This window comes from Patagioenas fasciata, chromosome 8 (genome assembly GCF_037038585.1).
Source record: "Patagioenas fasciata isolate bPatFas1 chromosome 8, bPatFas1.hap1, whole genome shotgun sequence".
NCBI classification, from domain to species: Eukaryota; Metazoa; Chordata; class Aves; order Columbiformes; family Columbidae; genus Patagioenas; species Patagioenas fasciata.
This window is the reverse complement of record NC_092527.1, coordinates 39,466,332-39,489,443: the sequence shown is the minus strand read 5'-3', so window position 1 is coordinate 39,489,443 and position 23,112 is coordinate 39,466,332. Positions and strand designations below refer to the sequence as shown.

At 40.9% G+C, this 23,112-nt stretch overlaps 1 protein-coding gene across 1 annotated transcript; it reads right to left on the bottom strand.

Moving 5' to 3' along the window:
- Nucleotides 1-2,903: 2,903 nt before the first annotated feature.
- Nucleotides 2,904-22,042, bottom strand: ABRAXAS2 (abraxas 2, BRISC complex subunit). The gene is made up of 9 exons (XM_065843955.2): nt 21,946-22,042; nt 20,407-20,497; nt 17,431-17,467; nt 15,280-15,346; nt 12,920-13,110; nt 12,241-12,360; nt 11,495-11,579; nt 9,340-9,454; nt 2,904-5,092 (listed from the first exon to the last, which is right to left on the bottom strand). The coding sequence occupies exons 1-9, from the start codon at nt 22,015-22,017 to the stop codon at nt 4,626-4,628; spliced, it is 1,245 nt and encodes a 414-aa protein (XP_065700027.1). The 5' UTR covers nt 22,018-22,042; the 3' UTR covers nt 2,904-4,625.
- Between the last annotated feature and the right edge of the window lie 1,070 nt (nt 22,043-23,112).

Sequence of the window (23,112 nt, the reverse complement as noted above, 5' to 3'; positions counted from 1 at the left end):
AACAGAAGTGGACCAATGAGTTTACCCCACCGACTGCACTAACATCGATCTGCCTTGAGGGTCCTCTGCTCTCCAAGGGGATTGGCAAGTGCTCCTGGTCGCTCCAAAAACACAACCTGTGTTCAGAGGGATTAAGAGACTCTGGATGCCATTAAGGTAAAATTAGCATCAGATTTATGGGAAAGTTAAGCTGAGCTTTAAGAAAAAAACCCTGAAAGCTTTTTCATGTGAAACCAACCATATAAGGAGGAAAGCCATGAAAGAGCTTGGAAATTTCGCAAGGCAACTTTATACCCTCCTCCTATGATACGCCTGATGTGTGAAGATGAGCAGCTGCTCCAGTATGATGGTGTAAGGACCATCCTTCCGTTGTTCGAGATCTAGGTGGGAAACAAAGATCTTTGTCCAAGGTCTATGAAAAAGCACAGTCATCTTAAAGCACTGGCCTAAACTGGGGGACCTTAGACCCGATCTACACACTAAACCAGGCTGGGCACATGTACCAATGGCGAGCTTATCATAGGAAAGGGAGGACAACCCAAGCGGCTAAGTCTCTGGGGCTGATCTATCATTTCCCCCAGACTCTCCCCAGTCTTTCTCAGCTCAGTGAAATCTGAGCATCACAGCCTGGTTTCCACATCAGTCAAAATAACACAGAGATTTCCACCCTCTGCCCCCCATCAACAGTGATTAAGCGCTCCCCAAATTTTGTTTGAAGCTGGTTAAGTACAAGCAACAGCCCTTTCCACTTCCAGCAGCAAGAATGATACAAGCCGTTCTCAGTGAGAATCACTCTTCACACCAAAAGGATTTGTCCTTTTTTCTCCTGGTAGTAACTTCAGCTCAGACGCTGCTACACAATAGAAGGTTATTTACAGGTGAGCAAACGAGAAAAGTAAGAAAACATGAGTTTGAAGAAACGTTCTGACACTTTGTTAGATGAGGTGTGAAGCGTGAAGCAGGTGAGAACTTTGCAGGAGTCCCAGGAAGGTGACAGACGCAAATTCGAGCAATGGGATGGCAGGGTCACTGTCTTTTCTACCTGCAGGCTGAGACAGGTGTCTAAGTATTTAGCAACTTACTAATGCAACCCAGCAATAAAGCCGCTGTTTTCTTCCTAAATCTGTAAGAGTGAGCAATATAAAGGCATAGGTACATGCAAATACACACACAAGTCCATATGACAGAGAAATGTATATGTGAAACCATGCTTTTATACACCAAGAGAATGCCAGGGGAAGATTCGACTCGGAGGAAGCCAGGGAGATCAACACCTTTCACGCTGATTTACGGACTGCTCAGAGGAAGCCGTGGAAGAACCACACAAAGCAAGACTCTTATCAAAAGGCTTAAAATAAACTTTGCAGGTGCCTGCAGCACTGAAAAAAGCCAAGTTACAGACTGACAAATCAAAGAGAGACACAAGCACTGGCCAAGCACGAAGGTGTCCCCGTTCCCATAAGACAACCCATGGAAACGGTGAGGAAAACATCAAGTGGCCCAGCAGACGTATTCATTTGCCAAATTAAGACTCTACAACTGTACACACTCTACACCCAGAGGATTTCTCTCCCACTGTAATTACAAGCAGGGGTGGTGGATATGACAGAAGATGCTGCTGTCAGACTGATCCAAAGTAATTCTTTAAATGCTCTCTACCATAATCAAAGGGTTTAAGTCTAAATAAAAGGAGCTAAACAACAGAATAAAAATGTACTCATCTGATACTAGTTACCTTAAAGTCTGAAACCTTATCACCCTTTGCTTTTTTATTTTGTTGCTACATGAAGCAGTAAGTGCTTCCCTTTTTATTATAACTTAGGACACATTGGAGCCAGTGAAATGTCCCTGAGCAGTCAGGAGATGCCAATCGAGAACTCTAAACCTGCACAGCCACGAATATGCCAAAATTAAAGATGCTCACACTTCTTTCTGCCAACATGCGCCATTCCATAAGCAAATAGAAGACTTGGAGACTCCCGTGGTGTCAGTCCTAGCTAATTCCAGAAATATTTAGTGATTTTTTTTTTGTAAGCATATGTGACAGTTCTAACTTTTTAAGACTTTCCATATGGTACATTCCTGTTCTTCCAGCTACAAACTGTGGTGGGGGGAGAATCAAAATAAGCCTGGAAATAAAGGAAACAGCAATTTGAGGTTTCTCGCAACGACAAACCAGAAAATATTTCATTGTACCAGAGAAACAACAGGATTTTGAAATAAAAGGCACAGAGGGCAGTTTTTATGCAGTTTTTCTGCAACACTGCCTACCTGTTAGTGAGCGGACACAGCTACTGCTGGGTTTGTGCTGCTGGGAATCGCCGTTAGAAACTCTTCACCAGCCCAACGTGGACACCCGGGACTTCACAGCCACAAAGCTCTGCTTTTCTTTATGATTAAAGCTGCTCCCTATTGCCTTCAGATGGATCGCAGCCCAACACCGTCATGGTTAACAGGGCTGTAATGAAAACTGCAAAGTTTAGTCAGGTGTATTTTTATCAGAATGTTATCCGAATTTTAAAAAATAAAACACATCCTTTGTTCTTATGAGCGAGCAGCGTCAGCAAATTAATGTACATGCAGGCACGCACTGGTTAGAGCGCATGATTACTTACTTGTTCCACCTCCAAATCACCTACATGTTGTATGTAAGACCAAGGAGAACGTAATGTTGTTTGTTGTTAAAGGATTCCAGAACTCTAGGATCTTTTTATCACTATGGTTGTAAGAATGTGTAGCAGGTGTGTGATGCACAACACAGTGCTGCCCTCTCCCCTTCCCTCAAGCCCCCCTCTTACTCCCACAAACAGACCAGCTTTAACAAATCATCATTTTGAGCTGCGCTTCTGTATTCCGCGGAGTTATTTCACCGCCATGGAACCTGACAAATATTAAAATGTAAGTTACAGGATTAAATAAGATTTTATTGTCACATTTAACTGCTTTGTCAGAGATGTACATTTTGCAGGTTTCTGTGCGGAATAAAAATAAGAACGGTAGTTGCCATCGTGTCAATTCTGATTTGGAGATAGCCAGCCCTGAACCGCTCCAGACAACCGGCGGTAACGCCAGAGCAAGTTGTTCAACCGATTGTAACACCCCAGGACAAAACGCATCCAGTTAAGGCTAATGAGAATAACGTGAGATAGTTAAAACAGACCACTAGACGTTGAAAGGTGGAAACACTTGGTAAAGAGAGGCAATTTTAACATCTCCTTTGTTTCCAAAGTCATTTTGCTTAATTTAGTACAAGGTCAGGAGAGGGTAAGGGACAGACTTTTGCCTACGTACACAATACAAACTGAAATTTTAGTCTTTTAAAAACCTGATAAACCTTTAAGCGACTGATTTTCTGGGTGTAAACCAAAGGGGTCGTTATTCACATCTCTAAGTCATAAATGCTTAAGATAATCTCATCTTAAAATGTGTATTTTCTCACGTACAGATCAGAGATGAAGTCCAATACAAAATCCTTAGTGGCACAATTTCACATATTTTGGGCAATGTTAGCGTACAAGCAGTATTTAAATAAAAATAAGTGCATCCAAACATGAAATTCTCTAAAAATACCACACTTCATTTATCCCAAACGGCAATTTTCTGACAACAGCTGTAATTCAAATGAAAATAATCATTTACACATTTCACTCAGAGGAAGAGAGGTAATAAACCCAGGGGACTTTCCAAACAATCTCCTCCTACTCTATCCCCTATTTATTACATAAAATAACTCATCTAGAAGCGTAAATCCAATATTCAGATGCAAATAAAATGCAAGAAGCAGTCTCTGATGTTTGTAATTTGCAGACTCCAAAGTCCAATCACGATGGAATTTACTACTTCTCTCAGTCATTTACTCCTGTATGTGCACTTCGTATTTATGCTAAAATAACAAATGAGACAATAAGTGAGGCTAGTGTGGCATAAAGTCATTGTAAACCCAGCGAAACCAGAATAACTCTATTCCTGACATTCATTTGGATGATTTACCAGTCAGCCCACCCCCCCAGACCCTTTACAGAATAAAAGGCAACCATCATTTTAAGCGTTACGCACATTCTGCTCGTAAAACACGTCGAAACAAACCCCTTCTCTGTTCAAAGAGCATGCCGAGCGAAGAAGGTGGACCACATCGGGCTTCTCAGAATTATCAACATTTCTTTGCTTGCAAAGGCCAATTTGGCTTACCATAGAAAGCTATTTTCAAGGCGGCTGATATATTTATTCCCTTTCGAAAATGAAAATTCAAGGCATGATAGTGCAAGAGGTAAGTTTTGATTTGAGAACATTATTTGTAGACTAACTGTGCTTAGTTACTACATCCCAATTTATTGTCTTAAAGAAAATACGGCAACAAAAGCTACAAGATCTCTATAAATTTCATTTTGCCTAAATTTACCAGTACATCCATGAACCTCATCAGTATTAGTACAGCTTGATTATCCTAATGATTCCATTATAAAACTTGCAAAATGTATCACAAGGTGAATAAACCATCTAGTGCAAGTCTTCTACATTTTGTGTGCACAGTAATCCTGTGTAGTTCATTTCCTCCAGGTTAAATCCCCAAAATCTCTGTAACAATTATGAAAAAAACCAGTGTCATGTGGATTTTTTCCCCCCTATCAAATCTGAGATGTTTGAGTCTTCCTGGAGTCACCATCAGGGTGTGCCGAAGGTCGTGAATCCCTTGTCTGTGAGTATTCGCTGTCGGATGATTCTGTAGGTTCGAGCAAATTTTCATAATCACTGTCTTCTGATTCATCAACATTGTCACCAACCGCTCTTTGGGAAGATGGCATGGATGCTCCATTACCAGAATATTTTAATCCTGCATTTGTGGAAACATAACTGGAAGAACCTACTGCTTGAGGCCGAGGCATGAAAACATTGGTTTCTAGGAGACCATGACCGGCAGTACTTTCTTGGTTGGTTGCATTGAAATCGGAATACGGAGGGGGAGGATCGGAGACGTCGGAATCTTCAAGCGTGCACCCTTCCACAGCGAATCCAGTGTAGGACATGCGTGGAACGAACATGGGTTCCAAGTTATCTGTCGGCATTTGCCTGCTTAAAATCGCTTGCTGCATTCCTACAAGAGCAAAGAAAATTGGTGTACTTAATGCTTCGCAATGTGCTCTACACAACCTGGCTGTCACACACCGCACTCCCCCAGCCCTCGGCCGTCCGCTCTGCTTTTGGGTTGTCATTCGGAAATGTTCATCCCTGGCATTTATTTCAAGCTGCAGTGCTGGATCTTTTCCTCTCAGTCTCCACTACTCACCTTTGGCCATTCTGATTTTCTATTGGTGGCCAGATGACACACACTAGCCCTAATCATCATGTCAAATCTTGGCTTTTAACACATCCTACTCTTTGAGCTTGACAAATAATACCTTCCCTAAATTTAGCAGCACATCCATGAAACTCATCAGTATTAGTGCAACTCAATTATCCTCACGATCCCATTTCAAAACCAAAATGTGTCCAGAAAGTGAATAAAGTGCAAGCATGCTACATTTTTATGTGCACATTTCCTCCAGTTTCAGTTCCCTAAAAACACAGCTACAGGAAGTTTTCATAACCTGTCGCTCTTTCCACCTCATCATCTCTCTGGATTTCTCTGTTCCTTTCCCCATCAAAAAGTAGCGACACCAGGGCTCGTCACACCCGCTCTTCTCCACTTACGTTTTATTCAGTACCAAAGGCTCAACTTAATTTTGATTAGACAATATCAGCTTCTACTGTTGATATTACAACTTAAAATCACATGTCTGTACTTCCTCTTACAACGCCCCTTGTGCCGGGGACAATCTCATGAACACCAGCAAAGAAGTCAGCATGTCTTCTTCCCCCACATTATTATTTTAAAAGCTTTCCCTGGACAAGTCAGTCATGGAAATCTGTACAGAATGGGTGAAACCACCACTTTCATGATTTGACTTTTATTTAGGTAATGTTACAGCTAGACAGTTGCTATAAATAAATTTGTCCACTAAAGACAGCGTCTCTTTCCAGTCCAGGTGGTTTCAACAATCCAAGCAAGACCAAAAGCCACAGATATGTCTTGTCTTTAAGGATTTCACAGCACATCCGTGCTTCATAATGAACGGACAGTAAGATAAACACTACAAGGATTAAAAAATAGCTGAAGAACTGCTTAAAGAACAAGTACAATGGTTGATGGTCACATTGGAAAAATGAGTCAAGATGAAGCTCCTACGGCTCAGCACTGGAACTGGAAATATACTCACATTAACAACCTAAATTATGGAATTTAATCAGCACTTGCTTATTAAAAACACAGGTGGTACTATGCTAGTAATAGCTGGAAGTATAACAAGGTACTGGAAGAGGAATTTCAAAGGGATCTTAACAAATGAGATGATTTGGAAAAATCATTTAAGGAAGATGCACAAGAATAAGGAACTGCACAAACAGCAAGATGAGGAACAGTTATGTCAAAGAAACACAGGTCTACTGCTGATTTATGTAAACTATAAATACCTCCATTCATTAAGTGCAGTCAGCTGTTGAGGAACAGGTAAGTATTATTTCAGTATGTGCTCTAATGGTTAAGACTACGACTGGAATACTGTATCTATTGAGCTTGAGAAATATGGAAGAACTGGAGAAACTCCACAAAAGAAAAGGGTTCATTAGAGGTCACGATATCACAACTGAAGAGGAAAGACTGAAATAATTCGGATTAGAGAAGATTGAGGAAACAGTTTAAGTCTTCAAATGTGCACAAGAGGCTGCTCTGGAAAAGTAAGCAGAAGGCAGTTTAAATTAGAGCAATATACATTAGACATGAGGAGAAACTTCCTTGCAGGAAGGTGTGTTAAGCACTGGGAGAGATTTAAGCTTTTGCCTGGTGTCTAGCTGGTTATTAACCTCCAAATATCTGTCAGAATGGACATGGGTATATTTAAAGCTGCCTTGCCGATATGTGATAGACAAAACGGTATCAGCTCTACTTACTGTAACACCAAACTTCCGTAAAAGGCAAAAAATCAAGGCTGGAGAGTTCCTTTAATCAGGTCAATTAGATATCTCTTCAGTAATAAAAACAATGTATTCCCGTGAGTGGCTACACCACAGCGCTGTGGTTGTGGGCCACAATATGGGGATGGTGATGGGAAATTTCCTGGCATGTGAGAAGTGCACAGTCCAAGCTGTACTCTCAACATGCTACTATACATACAAAATTATTACAAGTGGTCTAGCAAGGGAAGTCTCAACTGACTTTTACTCTACAGTGTTAAAAACCCGTTATTCACAAATTTGTACGAATAACGAAACTACCGCAAGAATTTGAATCAAACTCTCCCTTTTCCTCCAGCTTAGAGAATGATAAACTGGAAAACCTAACTCACTGAAACCAAACAAATTCTCCCAATATTGAGAAAGCAAGAGAACAGAAGGCCAGCTTCAGTATTAGCTGCTCACATCTAAAAATAGAGAGACACAAGCTGCGTGTTTTCTCATTTCAGTCCTCTCATGTGATTATCTGCTCCGGCATAAATTCTCAGTCTGGTGTTTGCATCTCACTGATGGTATCTAGACACTCTACGTCTCGCTAGATTAGGGAGCAGCAGTTCCGTGGTTCATCTACAGCCACGCAGGAACCAGCGGCGACTCACGGCACTTCCAGCTCTCCAACAGTTTGTGGCTGATGCTGCTCTTTATCTTATCTTGGAGGTTCAGAGAATGAAGAACCTCAGAGAAATGGGCTGATAGAGGCCAGTTTGATCTAAAAAGCTCACATGATAACAGTAACTCGCTGCCTGGAAAAATCAAAGACAAGCAGGCATAACAACAGAGGCGTCTACTGCACGGTTTGGGGTGTTAACCCATCCAGGTGATCTTTTAGTCTCGACACAGCTTTAGATAACGAGATACACAAATAATAAAAAACACCTTGTAGCTAAATTACAAATTTGGGTTTTTTCTTACTTCAGAACATGAAAAAAAACCCCAGGTGTTGGCTGACATATGTAATTTGCTTAGGACTTGAAAAAAATATATATATTACTTCCCAGTTGCCTGTTCTCTGCTCTTATCCTGTTTCCCTGTAAATAAGCCCTACCCCAAAAATAAGCCCTAGAACGATTTTACACGATTTTTCAGGATGCTCCAAAAATAAGCCCTAGTTACAGTTCATTTAAAAAGTCAATTCAAATAGTGTCCAGGCAGCTATACGTGTAAAAAAGTAATAAGTTTTGGAGCAAAACTTAATATAAGACCCTGTCTACCTTCAGTCTACTCTCTACCTTTGGTCTTCCCTTACACTCTCAAGTCAAATTAGATCAGCAATGTCTCCTTGGAAATATCTGGGCTCTTCACAAAACCTTTCTACTGCCAAGCAAAAGTCTCCTGAAGCCATATTCCATTTTTAGGAAGGCAATTTGCAGTGTGGTAATCAGCCAAGTGTGCTCATACAATAGGTCTCAATGATTCAGAAAATTGTGGAGCAGCAAAAATAAAAGATGAACATACATCTATTACTGGTCTTCCCTACCAGTCCTAAATACATCTACCAAAACTCATATTATTAATGTAGAATGTAGAATCAACTCTAATAAAAACACTGATTTTTAACAGGACTTCAAGCCAATCAAGTCAATGCTAATATAGATCTTGAAAATGCAGCAGAACTGTAATTTCTGCATTCAGAGCTTCACTAGAAAGTGAAGGCCATTGTGCTTGTATTGCTTTAGATAAGTCAGAGAATTACCTGATCCAACATCCCCCCAACACAATGCAAGAAGGACAATATTTCAGTAGCTTCACAGAACTAAAATTAATACAAATTGAAATTCCTATTTCAAGTACCATGTCATCACCAATAGGCAGGTAAATTCCGACAATATTCTGCATTTAAATAATTTCTTCCACTTCCTAGCAGGTACTCCTGAAGATAAGGAATGACTTCAAAATAGACTTTTGGGAGTGATATTTCAATGCTAATTACATTCACCACTAAGTCAGCAAATTATGAAAAAAAAAAAGCTAAATTAGGATTCAATTATGAAGTGGGAGAGGAGGACAAAATGAGGATGGTCTCCTCTAGATCAGTGGTGAAAAACCTATACACCCACTAAAAGCTGCAAGATCCAAAGTCATCCAGACAACACTTCAGCCAATCTGCACCAATATTCCTCACTTAAGCACTCATTGTCCTGAACTCTCACTTCATTGGTGCTGGGTTTGTATTTGGGGATAGGTTTGGGGAGTAGGAAAGGGAATAAAGATTTCAAAAAAACATGGCAAAACGTGTTTCTTACAGCATCTGCTGCTGAAAAAAAAATATAAAAAAAATAAAAGGCAACCTACTTATTTCTTGTTCTTTTTCATTCTTCTTTTGTGTGATTTGCCTTTTCAACTTGTTTACATCAGCTTGAAAAGATTCCACAACACGTTCACTTTTTTCTACATCTATACACACTGCCTAGGAGAAAAACAGAAGATATGCTAAGATTTTGCAAAACCAGAGCAAACATTTCCACGACACCATTAATAAAGCTACTACCAGACAAGAAGCCATTAAAAGCACAAAACTAAGAACAGGAGTTCATTATAGTAGAGCATAATATTCAACATGAAAACTGGTTTCTTTACTGGCTGTTGCCAATTCCCGACTACTGCACGATAGGAAAAACACTTCCAAATAGTTCATCGTTGTAGAAAGATTTGTAATACGATCCAAAGTTAGTTCTTACTACTTGGTGGAACAGACTTGACTTTTTTTCCCCTTTATTTTTTCACCATTTTTTTCCTTTGTTTGCTTGCTCATTTGTTTTTATGTTTTAAATACATCGTTGTTAGCACAACGATACTATAGTACCATGGCTTTAAAATGTAGCATAAAGGTACATACTTTTGTACCAGAGCAAATTTGAATTGGGGTGTGAAACAGTTGACTCAACAACTGTCCCAAGCTGATCTCTTAACTGGTTCCTCTATTTAATAAACAAGATCCACAGATATTTCACCAAGATTTCCCTATACTGGTTAGGGAATGAAGGTGACACTTTCCTAAAAGGATCTAAGTTTAAAAACAGTTCTGGATAATATGGATTTTTTTTAAGCTGAACATATTATACTGGATATTGCTACTTCTTCAGAAATTAAGTATTGGTCATTATGATTAAACATGATCAGTTCTGAAAAGTACACAACTGTCAAAGCACTAATGAGCCTGAAACAATAAATCACTAGCTATTTACTGTTTCTTCTCCAAAAGGTTACTATTGTGATCTTACCTACAGAGTCAAAAAACATCAACTATACTTTCAGTTCTGTATCTAACTGTTTATAAAGTTTATGAAGTTTGAACACTCCCCTCTCAACTAACTGGTGAATAAAGCAAATACACGTCTCAGCTGCTTTACCAGAAAACTTATTTCCAGTCCTGTAATGTTCTCTGTGAAACAGTCACTTTGAAGATAAAAGTTTCTCAAGTTAGCCAACACCTAAGTTACTTCTAAGCAATGTAAATGCACAGCAGCGTGATTTATATGGTGAAATACACCCAAGTCATATTTTTAACAGGTAGGAAGATAACTCCCTGATCATGTTACATTTTCCATTTTTCCATTCAAACACCAGCAAGAGCACAAAAGGATATACGCACTTCTGGCAATAAGAGAATAACACCATTAGCTAACGGGATAGAGCTCTGAAAATAAATTTTCACATCTTACAAGGCAAGTTAGAGAGTAGTAACTTCCCCAGAGAAATAGCAGTTCTGTGCAAGCAGGGTCAGGGGGCGGCTGGAACGATGATCCTTGTTCTCTGCTCCATGTGCCAACCAGCAAAGCTGAGCTGGAGCAGAGACACAAACCCCTCCGGGGCAGATGGAAGGGGAAAGCCTGGAAATCGGCTGTGACCGCAGCACAATTAGCAGATGTGTGTGCTCCCCAGGCAGCGCAGCTACGCTGCTCTTCACACAGGACAAGCTGCGAATTGACAAGCTTACGTTCAGTAGATTTGACACTCAAGGCGCTTTCAGATGCTTTGTCACATTTGGAGCAGAATTCACTCACGCTCTGCACAAAACATTCGCAAGTTTGAGCAGATGGAGCTCTCTTTGCTGCATGCTACGTACCAAGGGCCTGGAGTCATTTTTAAACTCATGCGGGCGAGCCTTTAAACCTGTGCAAAACCCTACAGCAAGGCTTTTCTTCGACACACTCTTAAAAATAGTTCTCGTCTCTCAGAAATCACTAAGCATTAAATCACTCTTACTTGTAAAAGAGAAAGAATTGATGACAGTCTTATCAATCACTTTTACAGCAGCCACTTCAAATGCACACATTAAACAGAAGCTGACACATTTAATTATTCAAGTCAGACTTAACTTTCCTACAGTTCGTGATAAAGAGTTTATGAGCTCTAAAAATCTTCACCTCCTCCACTCCTGGTTTAACCAAAGGACAACCAAGAGATGCCACATACATACAGACGAGTATTAAATAAAGGAAGTTACCTGTACTTTTTCCTGAAGTGCGTTATAAACCTGATATATAGCCCTGATGTCCTTCATCACTCCATCTTTGTCAAAAAAATCAGTACTTAAAAAAGAGAGAAGCAGAAATCATTAGCTAGAAATAACAATACAAGTTTCTAGCTCATGCTCTCTTTGAATTGCTGTTAAGCAGTCTATCATATTTCTAAAATGTGTTTAGTTTTATATCGCTAAAAATGTACTATACTCTCAAATAATCAAAATTTGAACAGCAGCATATTCAAACGCAAAATTCCTTCTGTAATAACAAAGTCCCATTCGAATGAGATAAAACTTGTCCAGAAATCTCAGCTTGTATAATTTCATTGTTAACAGTCGGAAGAGCTACTTTACATTTACAGCATTTAGCCAAACTGACTTTAAAAAACCCCAAGACTTGAACACTTCCAAATTAGATTTCAAGTTTTAAGTTTGCGCGCAAGATTCCTCGGAAATAAAAAAATCTAAAAATGAATAAACAAACAAATCAAATAAGAAACCTCCAGCATCACTGCCCATCCTAATCCTGCTTTTCTGATTAGTGCACCGAGCTCCCTTTGCTTTTCTAAAGGGTTTGATTCTTAGCAGAAAAGGCACACTAGGAACCAACCATTCTCCTCCAGAACGAGGTTCTTCCTGCTTGAAATACGTATTTGTACTATTCTTCGGAAGGTAAAGAGCATAAGAATTTCATGACTATACTTCATTTGCAAAGGAAAAATCCTTACCCGTGTTCCTTAATAACTTTGGCATAATTCTGAGAAGTATTTGGCACTGAAGAAACTTTGTATTCTTGTTGACTAGTGTTGCCTAGATTAGGAATAGTAAGTGATACCCTTTGATTATACCTGTAGAGAAAGTTTAGAAAGACTTCTTAATTCATATTCAAAAGATTATCCACAATATTGATATTATCCCATTTCTCTGATAATGACAACTCACGTAGTTTTAAAGCTTATGGGTTAGGTTTATTAGAAAAGCTGCCAAATATTAGAAATTGTATTCAAAATGAACACAAGATCAAAAACTCCCTTGAGATGGACCTAACTTTGTACCTCTTAGAGCCTTTTAATTGTGTGTTCGAACTACCAGATACAAGAAGCGTGAAGCTACGTTTGGTTCTATTATAAGAAACATGGTACTGACGTCTGACTTCTCTTAAAATATATTGGGTTTGTTGTGTGAAGATTTAAAGACTGAAAAGAACTTTTTGCTCACCACTAAACTGTAATTTATAAATTACTTGTACTGAGAAGAAAAGCTGTCATCGCTAACAATTGTACAGCGAGACATCATTTGACAAACACAAAATCTCCTTTGTGTGTAATTGTACAAACTTCAAAACAGTATCAAGAATGGCAATAAGAATTTAATAAAAGGACTGGTTCATATGCAGAGCTTGTTTACCTTCGGTTTGGTCTAAAAAGCACATATTCTAAAGCATGTGTGGAGTTATTTGCAGTGGAAATGAAGCTGAAGAGAAGGAAGACGAGATCAGGCACTCCGAGGATGTGTGTCAGCTGTTTGTGAATGATGTGCTCTCGGTACGACATTTGCTGCTGAGTGTTTCTCCTGAATCTGTACCATCCAATAACGTTCTGTAATCAAAATACATCAGAAAAAACCCAAAGTATTAGCTGAGATACATATTTACCTTCTGATAATAAAGTTGCTAACGCTGCGGTATCACGTGAATTAGCCAATAGCTTTATTACAACCAAATCAGACCAAATTACTAGAGGTTTGCACCTATCGAATAACCTGAAACAAGTGACATTCTGTTACAACACGACTATTAATTGCTCAACCTTGTGCTAAGAACACCTGTGTGTCCTCAGTGCCATTCAGGATCCCACTTCCAAGATACTACAATTGCTTAATTTGAGCAACAAACCTTGGAGCATCTTCAAATTATGAGACTTGGGCCGTTTCCAAACACAGCAGATGTGGGTTTTCTTTAGCCTAAATATTTCAACTGCCTATTCACTTTTACCGATTTGTGAGACACTCCCAGTGCTTCACAAACATATTCACAAATTCACGTCTGTTCATGAGACATGTGGGACTAATCTGCTGCATATAGAGATAATTTTATCTCATGGTGTATTTATTTAATTGTGAAAGATTGCTATGAACATCAGATAAGACCCATTGTAATTCAATTATTATTTTGAGCATCACATGCATTAAACTCCCTTACTTCATGTAAACTAACATTTAATTCAAGAGATTAATGAGAAGGACACATTGTTAACAATTTTCTTTCATAAGAGTCCCAGGAACAGGCACTATCATGTGGTGATGCATTAAAACTGCACTATATATTGAGTGGAATAGAGCAGATTCTACATATTAAACAATATGACTCCTGCGTTAAATTAAAAAATGAGAAGCACTGTTGTCACTTTCCGTAGTAAATCTGCACAATTACTTAGGCTGAGCGTAATAAAATGTGCTTATTTGCTAACAAAAGAGAACACAAGACTGTCTCACTTCCCAAGCAGCAGTATTTCTTTCTTTTTCTGTCATTATGACAATTAATGTCATTAAAGCTGTAGTGCTTTAATCACATGACACTTCCAAGTGTTAATTTCTCCAGTTTTTCCTCCTTTCTCAGCACAGATAATGCATCTTGCCAGAGTATCCCTGCAAGGTAGGTCCTAACAAAGTAAAATTCAACTAAAAACTAGGGGGAGACACACATTTTTTAAATCATTTTTGCCTTATCTCCTGAAGTGGAACTTAATATGCTCTGTTGTGTTTGAGAGTAGAGTTATAGGGTTAAAGAATTCAGGATCTGAGACTAGAAACTCACTCCATCATCAGCATAAAGATATATAACATGTCTGTATATATTAATAAATATACAGAGCACCTCTGCACTGAGCATAAATATGTTAGTGTACACAGAGGAATTTATTCTGAGAGCATTTCAGACAAGAAAACAACACCACGGTGATCAGAGTTGCAGAAGTTGAACAGATTTAGGACTTGCTTCCCTAAAGATCCCTCCTCAACTTAAGCCTTGTCTGTAAGGAAAAGCCCACAGCTCAGGTGGGTAAGGTGAAGAGAAATTAAAGACTGCAAATTCAATTAGCAATTGAGCAACTGTCATCACACCCTTTGCATAATGATGATCGGTTTACACAGTAGGAATTCTTACTCACAGTAGTGGAAATTACACTTGAGTCATCTCCAGAGGACAGAAACTCTGTGCTTTGACAGGGAGCTCTGCTACTACTGAGTAGTTCTACAAGCAGCTGGAACAACATTGGTTTGCTGCTGCTTTGTAAAATAAATAAAACAAGAAAAAAGTTCTTGTTTTAACCACCCCTGCTTTGTATTAACCTTGACACTAACAAGACCTTGTGAGGCAAATTCATTTCAAGGCAACATCATGACAACTCTTTGGAACAGATTTGCAGATCAGCTACATTTTTGTTGGTTTCAGCAGCAGAGAACACAATTATTATGCTAGATGTTCAGCTCAGAAATTTGATTGGGTTAATACTAGCACTTCACTTCTAGAGACTTGAACTTAAACCTTTTGCATTACTTCAGGGAATTTACACGCTGCCCCAGTTTAACCTAAGCACCACAAATCCATCCCCTTCTGTAAAAGATAAGCCTTGGGCCAAAACAAATCATCAGATTCGTGAAATAAAATATTTCTTCTAGTTAACTACTTTTTCTTGTTTGTTTGTTTTCCAAAACCGCTAATCATAGACTCTAATGACCAGAAGAGGAGGAAAAGATAAATAACTTACTTTTCTTCGGTCTTTAAGGATCCTGTCCAAACTCTCCTCGTTAACCTTGCCTGCATAGTCGTAAAAGCTTGAACCAAAAAGGAAGAGAGAAAGGTAGGTACACAGTTTACACACACACAGATTGTACATATAGTTGATACTTCAAGCATTCTTCAAATAGATGGCATCCTATACATTACAAAGCAACTTCTACAGTTTCACCTTTGTCAAATTAGATGCCTAAGACTAGCTGGTGCGAAAACTCTAACCCCTTTTAAATCATTAGTGATGAAATACAAGATGCCTGTAATTTTTAGTTTTAAAATGCTCTCCTTGCACACATTAGGTTGATGCCTAATATTGGCTGCCAGCCCCTACAACAAGGAGTACGTGCATAAATGGACTGTGTAATTTCATTTTGGCTAGCACTGTGTAAAAGCCTCCTTTGAGAATAAGAGGCCAACTTGTCAAAGAAAAAAGGAATACAGGGCTATTTTAGGTACAACTACAAACCAACTTCTTGTGCTCCAGTCCTGCAATTACACTGACACAGCTGGACCCTTGAAACCAAAAGAGTTATACAGAGGTCAGCAAGAATCTGGTCTTTCCATACAGCTCTGCTTACAGAACTGAGGCCCAAAGTTTCAAGATGCAAGTTATTGTGAATATTAAGACTAAAACTAATTACTAATTTGAGATGCTATATAATATTTGCATAATCTCTTCAATTCACGTTCACAAAATTAATACATTATTGTAAGTTGCGCATACCCACTTTTTTCTCTATGTTTTAAAAGAATAGTTTTCTTATGGGATGAGCAATTAGTATGTAATGAAACACATTCATCTGAAAACTCCACAGACGGAGAAATCGGTCCTTTGCTTCTTTTTCAGTTCCTACATGTTGGCAAAAGCCCTGGAACCGAGCCTGGTACACCCAACATCAGCAGTGCCAGCTCACGAGAATACAGAGCGGATGAGCAATATGTCTCAGACTGGCTACACTTATCATAAGGATAAGGTAGAACGCCCCAAAATCAGCATCTGCTGCAACTAACAGAGCGAGAAATCAAAAGCACGCTCTGGTATTAAGGTTCTATGAGATGCGAGCTTCCCCTGTGCTCTGAAGTAAATAAATTCATCCATTTTCTTGTGCAGAAAGCACGCAGTGAAACACAGACTTCTCCCCCTTCCTCCATCGGCTCAGTTACTCACAACCAGTCTCTTGATGGGGGAGAAGCAGAAAACGTGATCGGTTTTGATATGCGCTGCACAAAGCGTCACTGGGAATCAGAAAGAGTCTACCAGACACTGGGATATTATCTTGATGTGCAGAATCTCCAGCATTTAAACCACTGGGTTAAAAGTACCCTCTCTGTAATTATCAGATAGCAAGTGAGAGACTGCAGCTTTTCTCTCTAATGTAACTAATGTCAATCATCATCTATAAGGTATTGAGCCTTCTTAACTGGCTGGAAATCTCTAAATAAAGACAGGAGCAGATTAATTGGGAATTCCTTCTAAAAGGAATTTCTAGACAGCAATTTAGAAACTATTACTGTGTAACAAATGCAGACTATAGAGAAAACCTACATATAAATAGATGGAAGCGGCTACGTAGAATATGTTAGACCTATATTTAGTTTTAATTCTGGAGCACAGATCAGAAGTCAAAAATAAGCAGCAAGCTGAAAGTTTCAGAATAAGTAGTTGCAGCGAGTCAGTACAACTAAAACCAACTTGTTAGCCCAGCAAGTTACAAAGGTTAGGGCAGGTAAGGTGTTCTCAGACCCCCCCCAGGACCACACAGGGCTAAATTAAGACCACAATAATTTAAATTGGTTTTGACATTCATGCCAATATCAGAGTGATATGATTTGATCTGACTGCTTTCCTACCTCCACTACCTACACGAGGTGGAAATTCAAAGAGACAGAAATCAGCCCGTACTAGCTACCGCGGCACCCTTTTAAACTTAAAGTAGGCGCTACTGAAACCAAACTCTAACTTTCATTGTCATTGTTGGTGCCATTAACATGTATTTCTGTAATATCATCAGATGAGCAAACAATGCAAACATTGGTAGGTACATCTGAAATGCTAATATATTTCAGTGAGCTACCTATTTTATAATTCTGCAGCCAACACAGGAAGACAACAGAAAACGCTTACCTAAAGAGTTTCGAACAAGGCTCATGGTTATGGATTTCTGCAACAACAAATAAAAAGAGACGTTATGTCCAACCGCACAAGGTAAAGAGAAATTACAGTGGCACATCTTGCATGAACTTTCCTCATCGCAGATATTGAGCAAATAAAAATTTGTGTCAGATCACACATTGCCCTTAATGCCTCAACACCACTTGATGACACAGCACCATAGGGACAAAACAGCTTCTCTTACTGATCTGCCATTTCACAAAGAACAATATTTTAACAACAAGGAAGACATACACTTGCTCAGATACACACGGATACATCTGAGCCTCAGATATACACTTTTGATGCTATTTTACGGTTGTAACCTCCTAACAAAGGCATTTAGGTTTTTGGTTGGTTGGTGGGGTTTTTTTGCATTTGATACGCCTTTCCACAACAGTTTACTTGCATTCATATACACTGTTTATTACAGCAGCAATGAATAAGAAAAGGGATGGGGGGGGAAATCACTGAGATTTTACACACTGGAATATTTAACCAGGCAAGGCAAATCGAATCTATTACGAGGAAATGGTTTAAATGCCACTCCAGAATGATTAGCTACAATTTATAATTTTTTTACATAAAAAGTATTTAAAAGTCACATCAATATTTGCCTGTTGAAAAGGTTGTCATAAATGCTAAGACGCTTATTTAAGCAGCAGAGGTTGTAACATGTCAGCCATCTTGAAGAAGAGCAAGAAAAGAGCAAAAATCCAGTCCACATTATCTCTCTAAAACCAAGCACACCTTCTTTTTTGTGGCATTTTTAGTACTTTGAAGCTCTCCTCTACTTCGATTTTCACCAAATACAGCTTATCATTTATTGATATTATTATACCTCGATGACATAACTTTTCTCTGAAACGGTATTTGCTCAGATTAGCACTGATGTAGCAATATTTCATGCTCTTATATTAGATCCCTGCTGGAGTGTGTAGCAACAACTTTGTTTAGACTCTTCCTTCCTGGCGAGTGACTCACCACCTGCTGTTCCCAACGTCACCGGCTGCTCAGTCTCAGCAGAGTCAGATCACAGTTCCCCAGAACAACAGACTACACACATTAACATCTCAGCATATTGAGCCACTATCAAAACAAGGCCCTGAACATCCACAGCAGGCGGATTGCCTGAGAAAATGCACATTTTCACTGGCAAAAACTCCTCATGATGCTGCTGTTACAGTTAATGCCTTACTTTATTTGGAACTGTTTCAAAATCTACCAACCCTGTATTTCCACACCGGTACACAGCAATCTGTGGAAGTGATTTGCTAAACAAAGCCAGTAAGTTTAACCATTCCAGCTTAGAACAATTCCTTCCAGCAAATATATTGATTACAACGAGTGAGAATCCAGACTCTAAGTTATTACATTGCTACACAGGCCTTGTCTTTTGAAAAACAGGAAGCAACAAGCCTGCTGCTCAGAATGCATGAAGTGGCCATCATTCTGTATCTAAGTGTTTCACATTGACTTATTTTAGATATATATATAGAGTATATGTATATACACACAAATACATACTCAAACACTACCAGTAAGCTTTCAGACAGCAGACATCTAAGCATGTTAAAAATTCATCTGTGACACCAGTGCCACAAAACTGCCAACCTCAGTTCGTGAGCAGAACTGGGAGTTCAAGAGTTAATGCTGACAAATAAATATTGAAGCAAAAATTTGGTAAACAAAAAATACCAGGATCATCCTGTGGGGCGAGGGGAGGGTTGGGGGAGGGTCTGTTTCTGTGTAATTTCCCTTTTCAAAAAACAACTGTAACCAGGAATGTGATAAATGGGAATAATTTTTAATGCCACAAACACTTGGTTTATGAAACCAGCTGAGGGTGCAGTTGTTGACATGACTGTGTTACATTTCCCAACAATAACTAAGCTCAGTTATCACTGCAGTCATGTCTAGTTTTGTCCAAACAGGCACAGCTACCAGCCGTCTTCCTTATTACAGTACTTTGACAGTGATTAGATACACACAGAGAAAATCCTGTCTTTATTTTTTTGCTATTTAGCTCAATTAATTAATTGCAATTAATTGACGCTATTTAACCTTCTGGATTCTTGTATACACAGCCACCACTACCTAAAGGTGGCAAGTATCTCAAGATGTAACATAATACAGTCAATACTTTCAGAAGTCTTTAGTTCTGTGTTGGAAATAACATTTGAGAGTCAACTGCTAGATGTTTATGTGCTAGCTAAGCTTGATTCAGACACCGTTTTTATGTAGTAACAGACCCACAAACCCACGTATGTACACATTTGGGTTTTTAAAGAAGGTTTATACATATTTTAATATCAGGTCATACAAAGGTATACCAAAAAACCCCATTTTCTTTCAGGAGTTTACTATTTTCTATAAACCACAGAGCTAAAAACACGCAACAGCATCTTGCTTGTGTATAAAAATACTTACTTCTACCAACAGCAAGATTTTCCATCTTTCACTTTCTACAACAATGGCAGATCAGCTGTACAGTAAGAACATGTGCTTATCAATAAAGCAAATTGTTTGACAAATACTCCTTGGTCCATCTTGCTGTGGTAGTTTATGATCTCATCAACTACCAGACATTCATCCAAACTCTCCCCTGGAAATCTGTCCCCTTTCAGTATTAGTAAATCAAGCAATGCATTTATTTTATTTTGAGCACATGCTTGTATTTAGGCAACCATTTCAGTCATGAAACTCACTGCAGGACCAAAACCCAAATTCATCATTTCTCCACCACAGAATGTAGCTAAATGTCTGCAAAGCTCCTTTTCCTCACATCCCAACCACAAATACACAAATACTATAGCAAATCTGATTTTGAAAGACTGGAACACCTTGGGCTGGTCTCACAAGTGAAGTAATTATTACTGGATTGTTGTACTGAAAACTGAAAAACCGAGCAGTGCTTCTTTCAGAATTTCTCAAAATTTTATTACTTACCAATCACTTGTAGAAATTCAGTGTTGCTGATCTGTGAATCACTAATGCTAAAGGTCTCTTCTTGTCTCACCTCTCCTAGTAGAAATCCTTCCTACAATTTCAAAGGAGAAAAAAAAATCTAAAAATAGAACAAAATCAAAACACTATACAATCATTTATTGTAACTTTCTTAGCACTTAATGGAAGACTTAAAACAAAAAATGAGATGGAAAGTAGTATTTGAGCTGCGGTAGGGGGTTTAGGTTTACCAAGGCATCCTTTCACAACACCACACGAATAGGTTGTCCAAAAATAATATTCTACTGAAAGCTTCTGTAGGTAACACACAACTTATACAAGGCAAACAAGACACATACAGGAGCGCTCTGCCTCCAGTCCCAGCCACACAGGCACACCGAGGATGAGGAGGAGGCCCAAGTGTGATGCACAGCACCGCTGCTGCTCTGTTCCTTCAAAGCCAACGGGAAGCAGAGTTTACACCTACAGAGACTTACCCAAATCTACATATGGAGATTCGGCTGTACCCTGAACAATACCAGGGATCATAGAACTCAGGTACTAACTTTAAGTCACCTTTTATTCTCCATCCCCACCCAAAATGAGGAAGGACAGTGAGCTGTAATGAGGTGCTTTTGGCATAAGCAGTGAAGCAGCACTGCACCATTTCCTGGTGCAGAAACAAGGGAGGAAGCTCACAGAATCCCAGACTGGTTGGGGTAGAGGGGACCTCTGAAGATCATCCAGTCCAACCCACCTGCTAACGCAGGGTCACCAGAGCAGATCACACAGGATCGTGTCCAGGCGGGTTTGAATGTCTCAGAGAAGGAGACTCCACAGTCTCTCTGGGCAGCCTGGGTCAGGCTCTGGCACCTCAAAGTGAAGAAGTTTCTCCTCATATTCAGATGGAACCTCCTGTGTTGCAGTCTGTGCCCACTGCCCCTCATCCTGTTGTTGGGCACCACTGAACAGAGTCTGGTCCATCCTCTGACACCCACCCCTGACACATTTATAAACACTGATAAGATTCCTCTCAGCTTCTCTTCTCCAGGCTGAACAGACCAGCTCTCTCAGCCTCTCCTCAAAAGAAAGATGCTCCAAATAACGACATCTCCGTAGCTTTCCACCGCACTACCTCCAGACCATGAGTTTGTCACCAGAACAGCGGGGTTCAGCAACACCCCGGCTCTGCACTGGGAGCGGACACTCTGCAGGGCTCACACATCCTCCCCCGCCCGTTCGCTGCTCCCGCCCGCCCCGTACCCCCGGCTGCCCCCCCGGTCCCACCCGAGATGCCCAGGACGCGCAGGGCGGTGACGGCCCCGCCAGCAGCGGCACCGGCGGGGCTGCAAGTCACCCCCTAACCCCGCCCCGAGTCGGGACCCCCGCAGCCACCTCCACAGCGAGGGGGCAGCGCCCGAGCGGGGCCGCTCCCCCCGGCCGGGGCCTGACCGGCGGCTGCTCCGAGAGAGCGGCGAACCCCGCAGCCCGAGGGTCGCCCCGGCCTCGGCGCCCCGGGAGGCGGCGGGCGCGGGTACCTACGTGGTCGGCGCTGCTGTTTGCGCTGTAGTAACAGACGGAACTGAACGTGTAGCCCGAGATGGAAGCCGCCATGATGGAGACCACCGCCGCCGCCGAGCCCACACGCCACCGCGCGGGCTCGCGCCACGCCCGCTTCCGGCGGTGGCGCGGGGCCTCATGGGAAATGTAGTCCGGTCACAGAATCACAGACTCACAGACTGTGAGGGGTTGGAAGGGACCTGGAAAGTTCATCCAGTGCAATCCCCCACGGAGCAGGAACACCCAGATAAGGTTCCACAGGAAGGTGTCCAGGCGGGTTTGAATGTCGGCAGAGAAGGAGACTCCACAACCCCCCTGGGCAGCCTGGGCCAGGCTCTGCCACCCTCACCAGGAAGAAGTTTCTTCTCATGTTTAAGTGGAACCTCCTATGTTCCAGTTTGCACCCATTGCCCCCTGTCCTATCATTGGTTCGCACCAAGAAGAGCCTGTTTCCATCCTCCTGACACTCCCCCTTTCCATATTGATCCCCATGAATGAGTCCCCCCTCAGTCTCCTCTTCTCCAGCTCCAGAGCCCCAGCTCCCTCAGCCTTTCCTCACACGGGAGATGCTCCACTCCCTCCAGCATCTTGGTGGCTGCGCTGGACTCTCTCCAGCAGCTCCCTGTCCTTCTGGAACTGAGGGGCCACAACTGGACACAATATTCCAGGTGTGGTCTCCCGAAGGGCAGAGCAGAGGGGCAGGAGAACCTTTCTTGACCTACACAGCGCGGCCGCATCGTTCCCCCACAGGAATTACATGGGATATTTGGGTATTTCATGTAGATTTTGAAGCACTGGGTGGAACACAGAGCGGGACAGGAGCTGACAGAGCGATGTTGCTGTTTGTCACATCCATTGGTGGGTTTCGCTCAGCGGAGGGTGATGAAGCTGGTGAGGGGCTGGAGCACAAGTGTGATGGGAGTGGCTGAGGGACCTGGGGGGTTCAGCTGGAGAACAGGAGCTGAGGGAAGACCTTCTGATCTCTGAACTGCCTGAAGGGAGCTTGGAGCCAGGGGGGGTCGGGCTCTGCTCCCCAGGAACAAGTGATAGGATGAGAGGAAATGGCCTCAAGTTGCACCAGGGAAGGTCGAGGTTGGATATTAGGAAAAAATTCATCCTGGAAAGGGTTGTTGGGCATTGGAACAGGCT

Bases quoted from the DNA above. Each gene is read 5' to 3' on its own strand.
- ABRAXAS2 (XM_065843955.2), bottom strand. From the start codon at position 22,017: ATGGCGGCTTCCATCTCGGGCTACACGTTCAGTTCCGTCTGTTACTAC. The intron at 12,361-12,919 runs GTAAACAAGCTC...CTTTCTCTACAG, and splicing joins CTTTTTAGACCAAACCGAAG to GTATAATCAAAGGGTATCAC. The intron at 11,580-12,240 runs GTAAGGATTTTT...CTCTTTTTTAAG, and splicing joins AAAGTTATTAAGGAACACGG to TACTGATTTTTTTGACAAAG.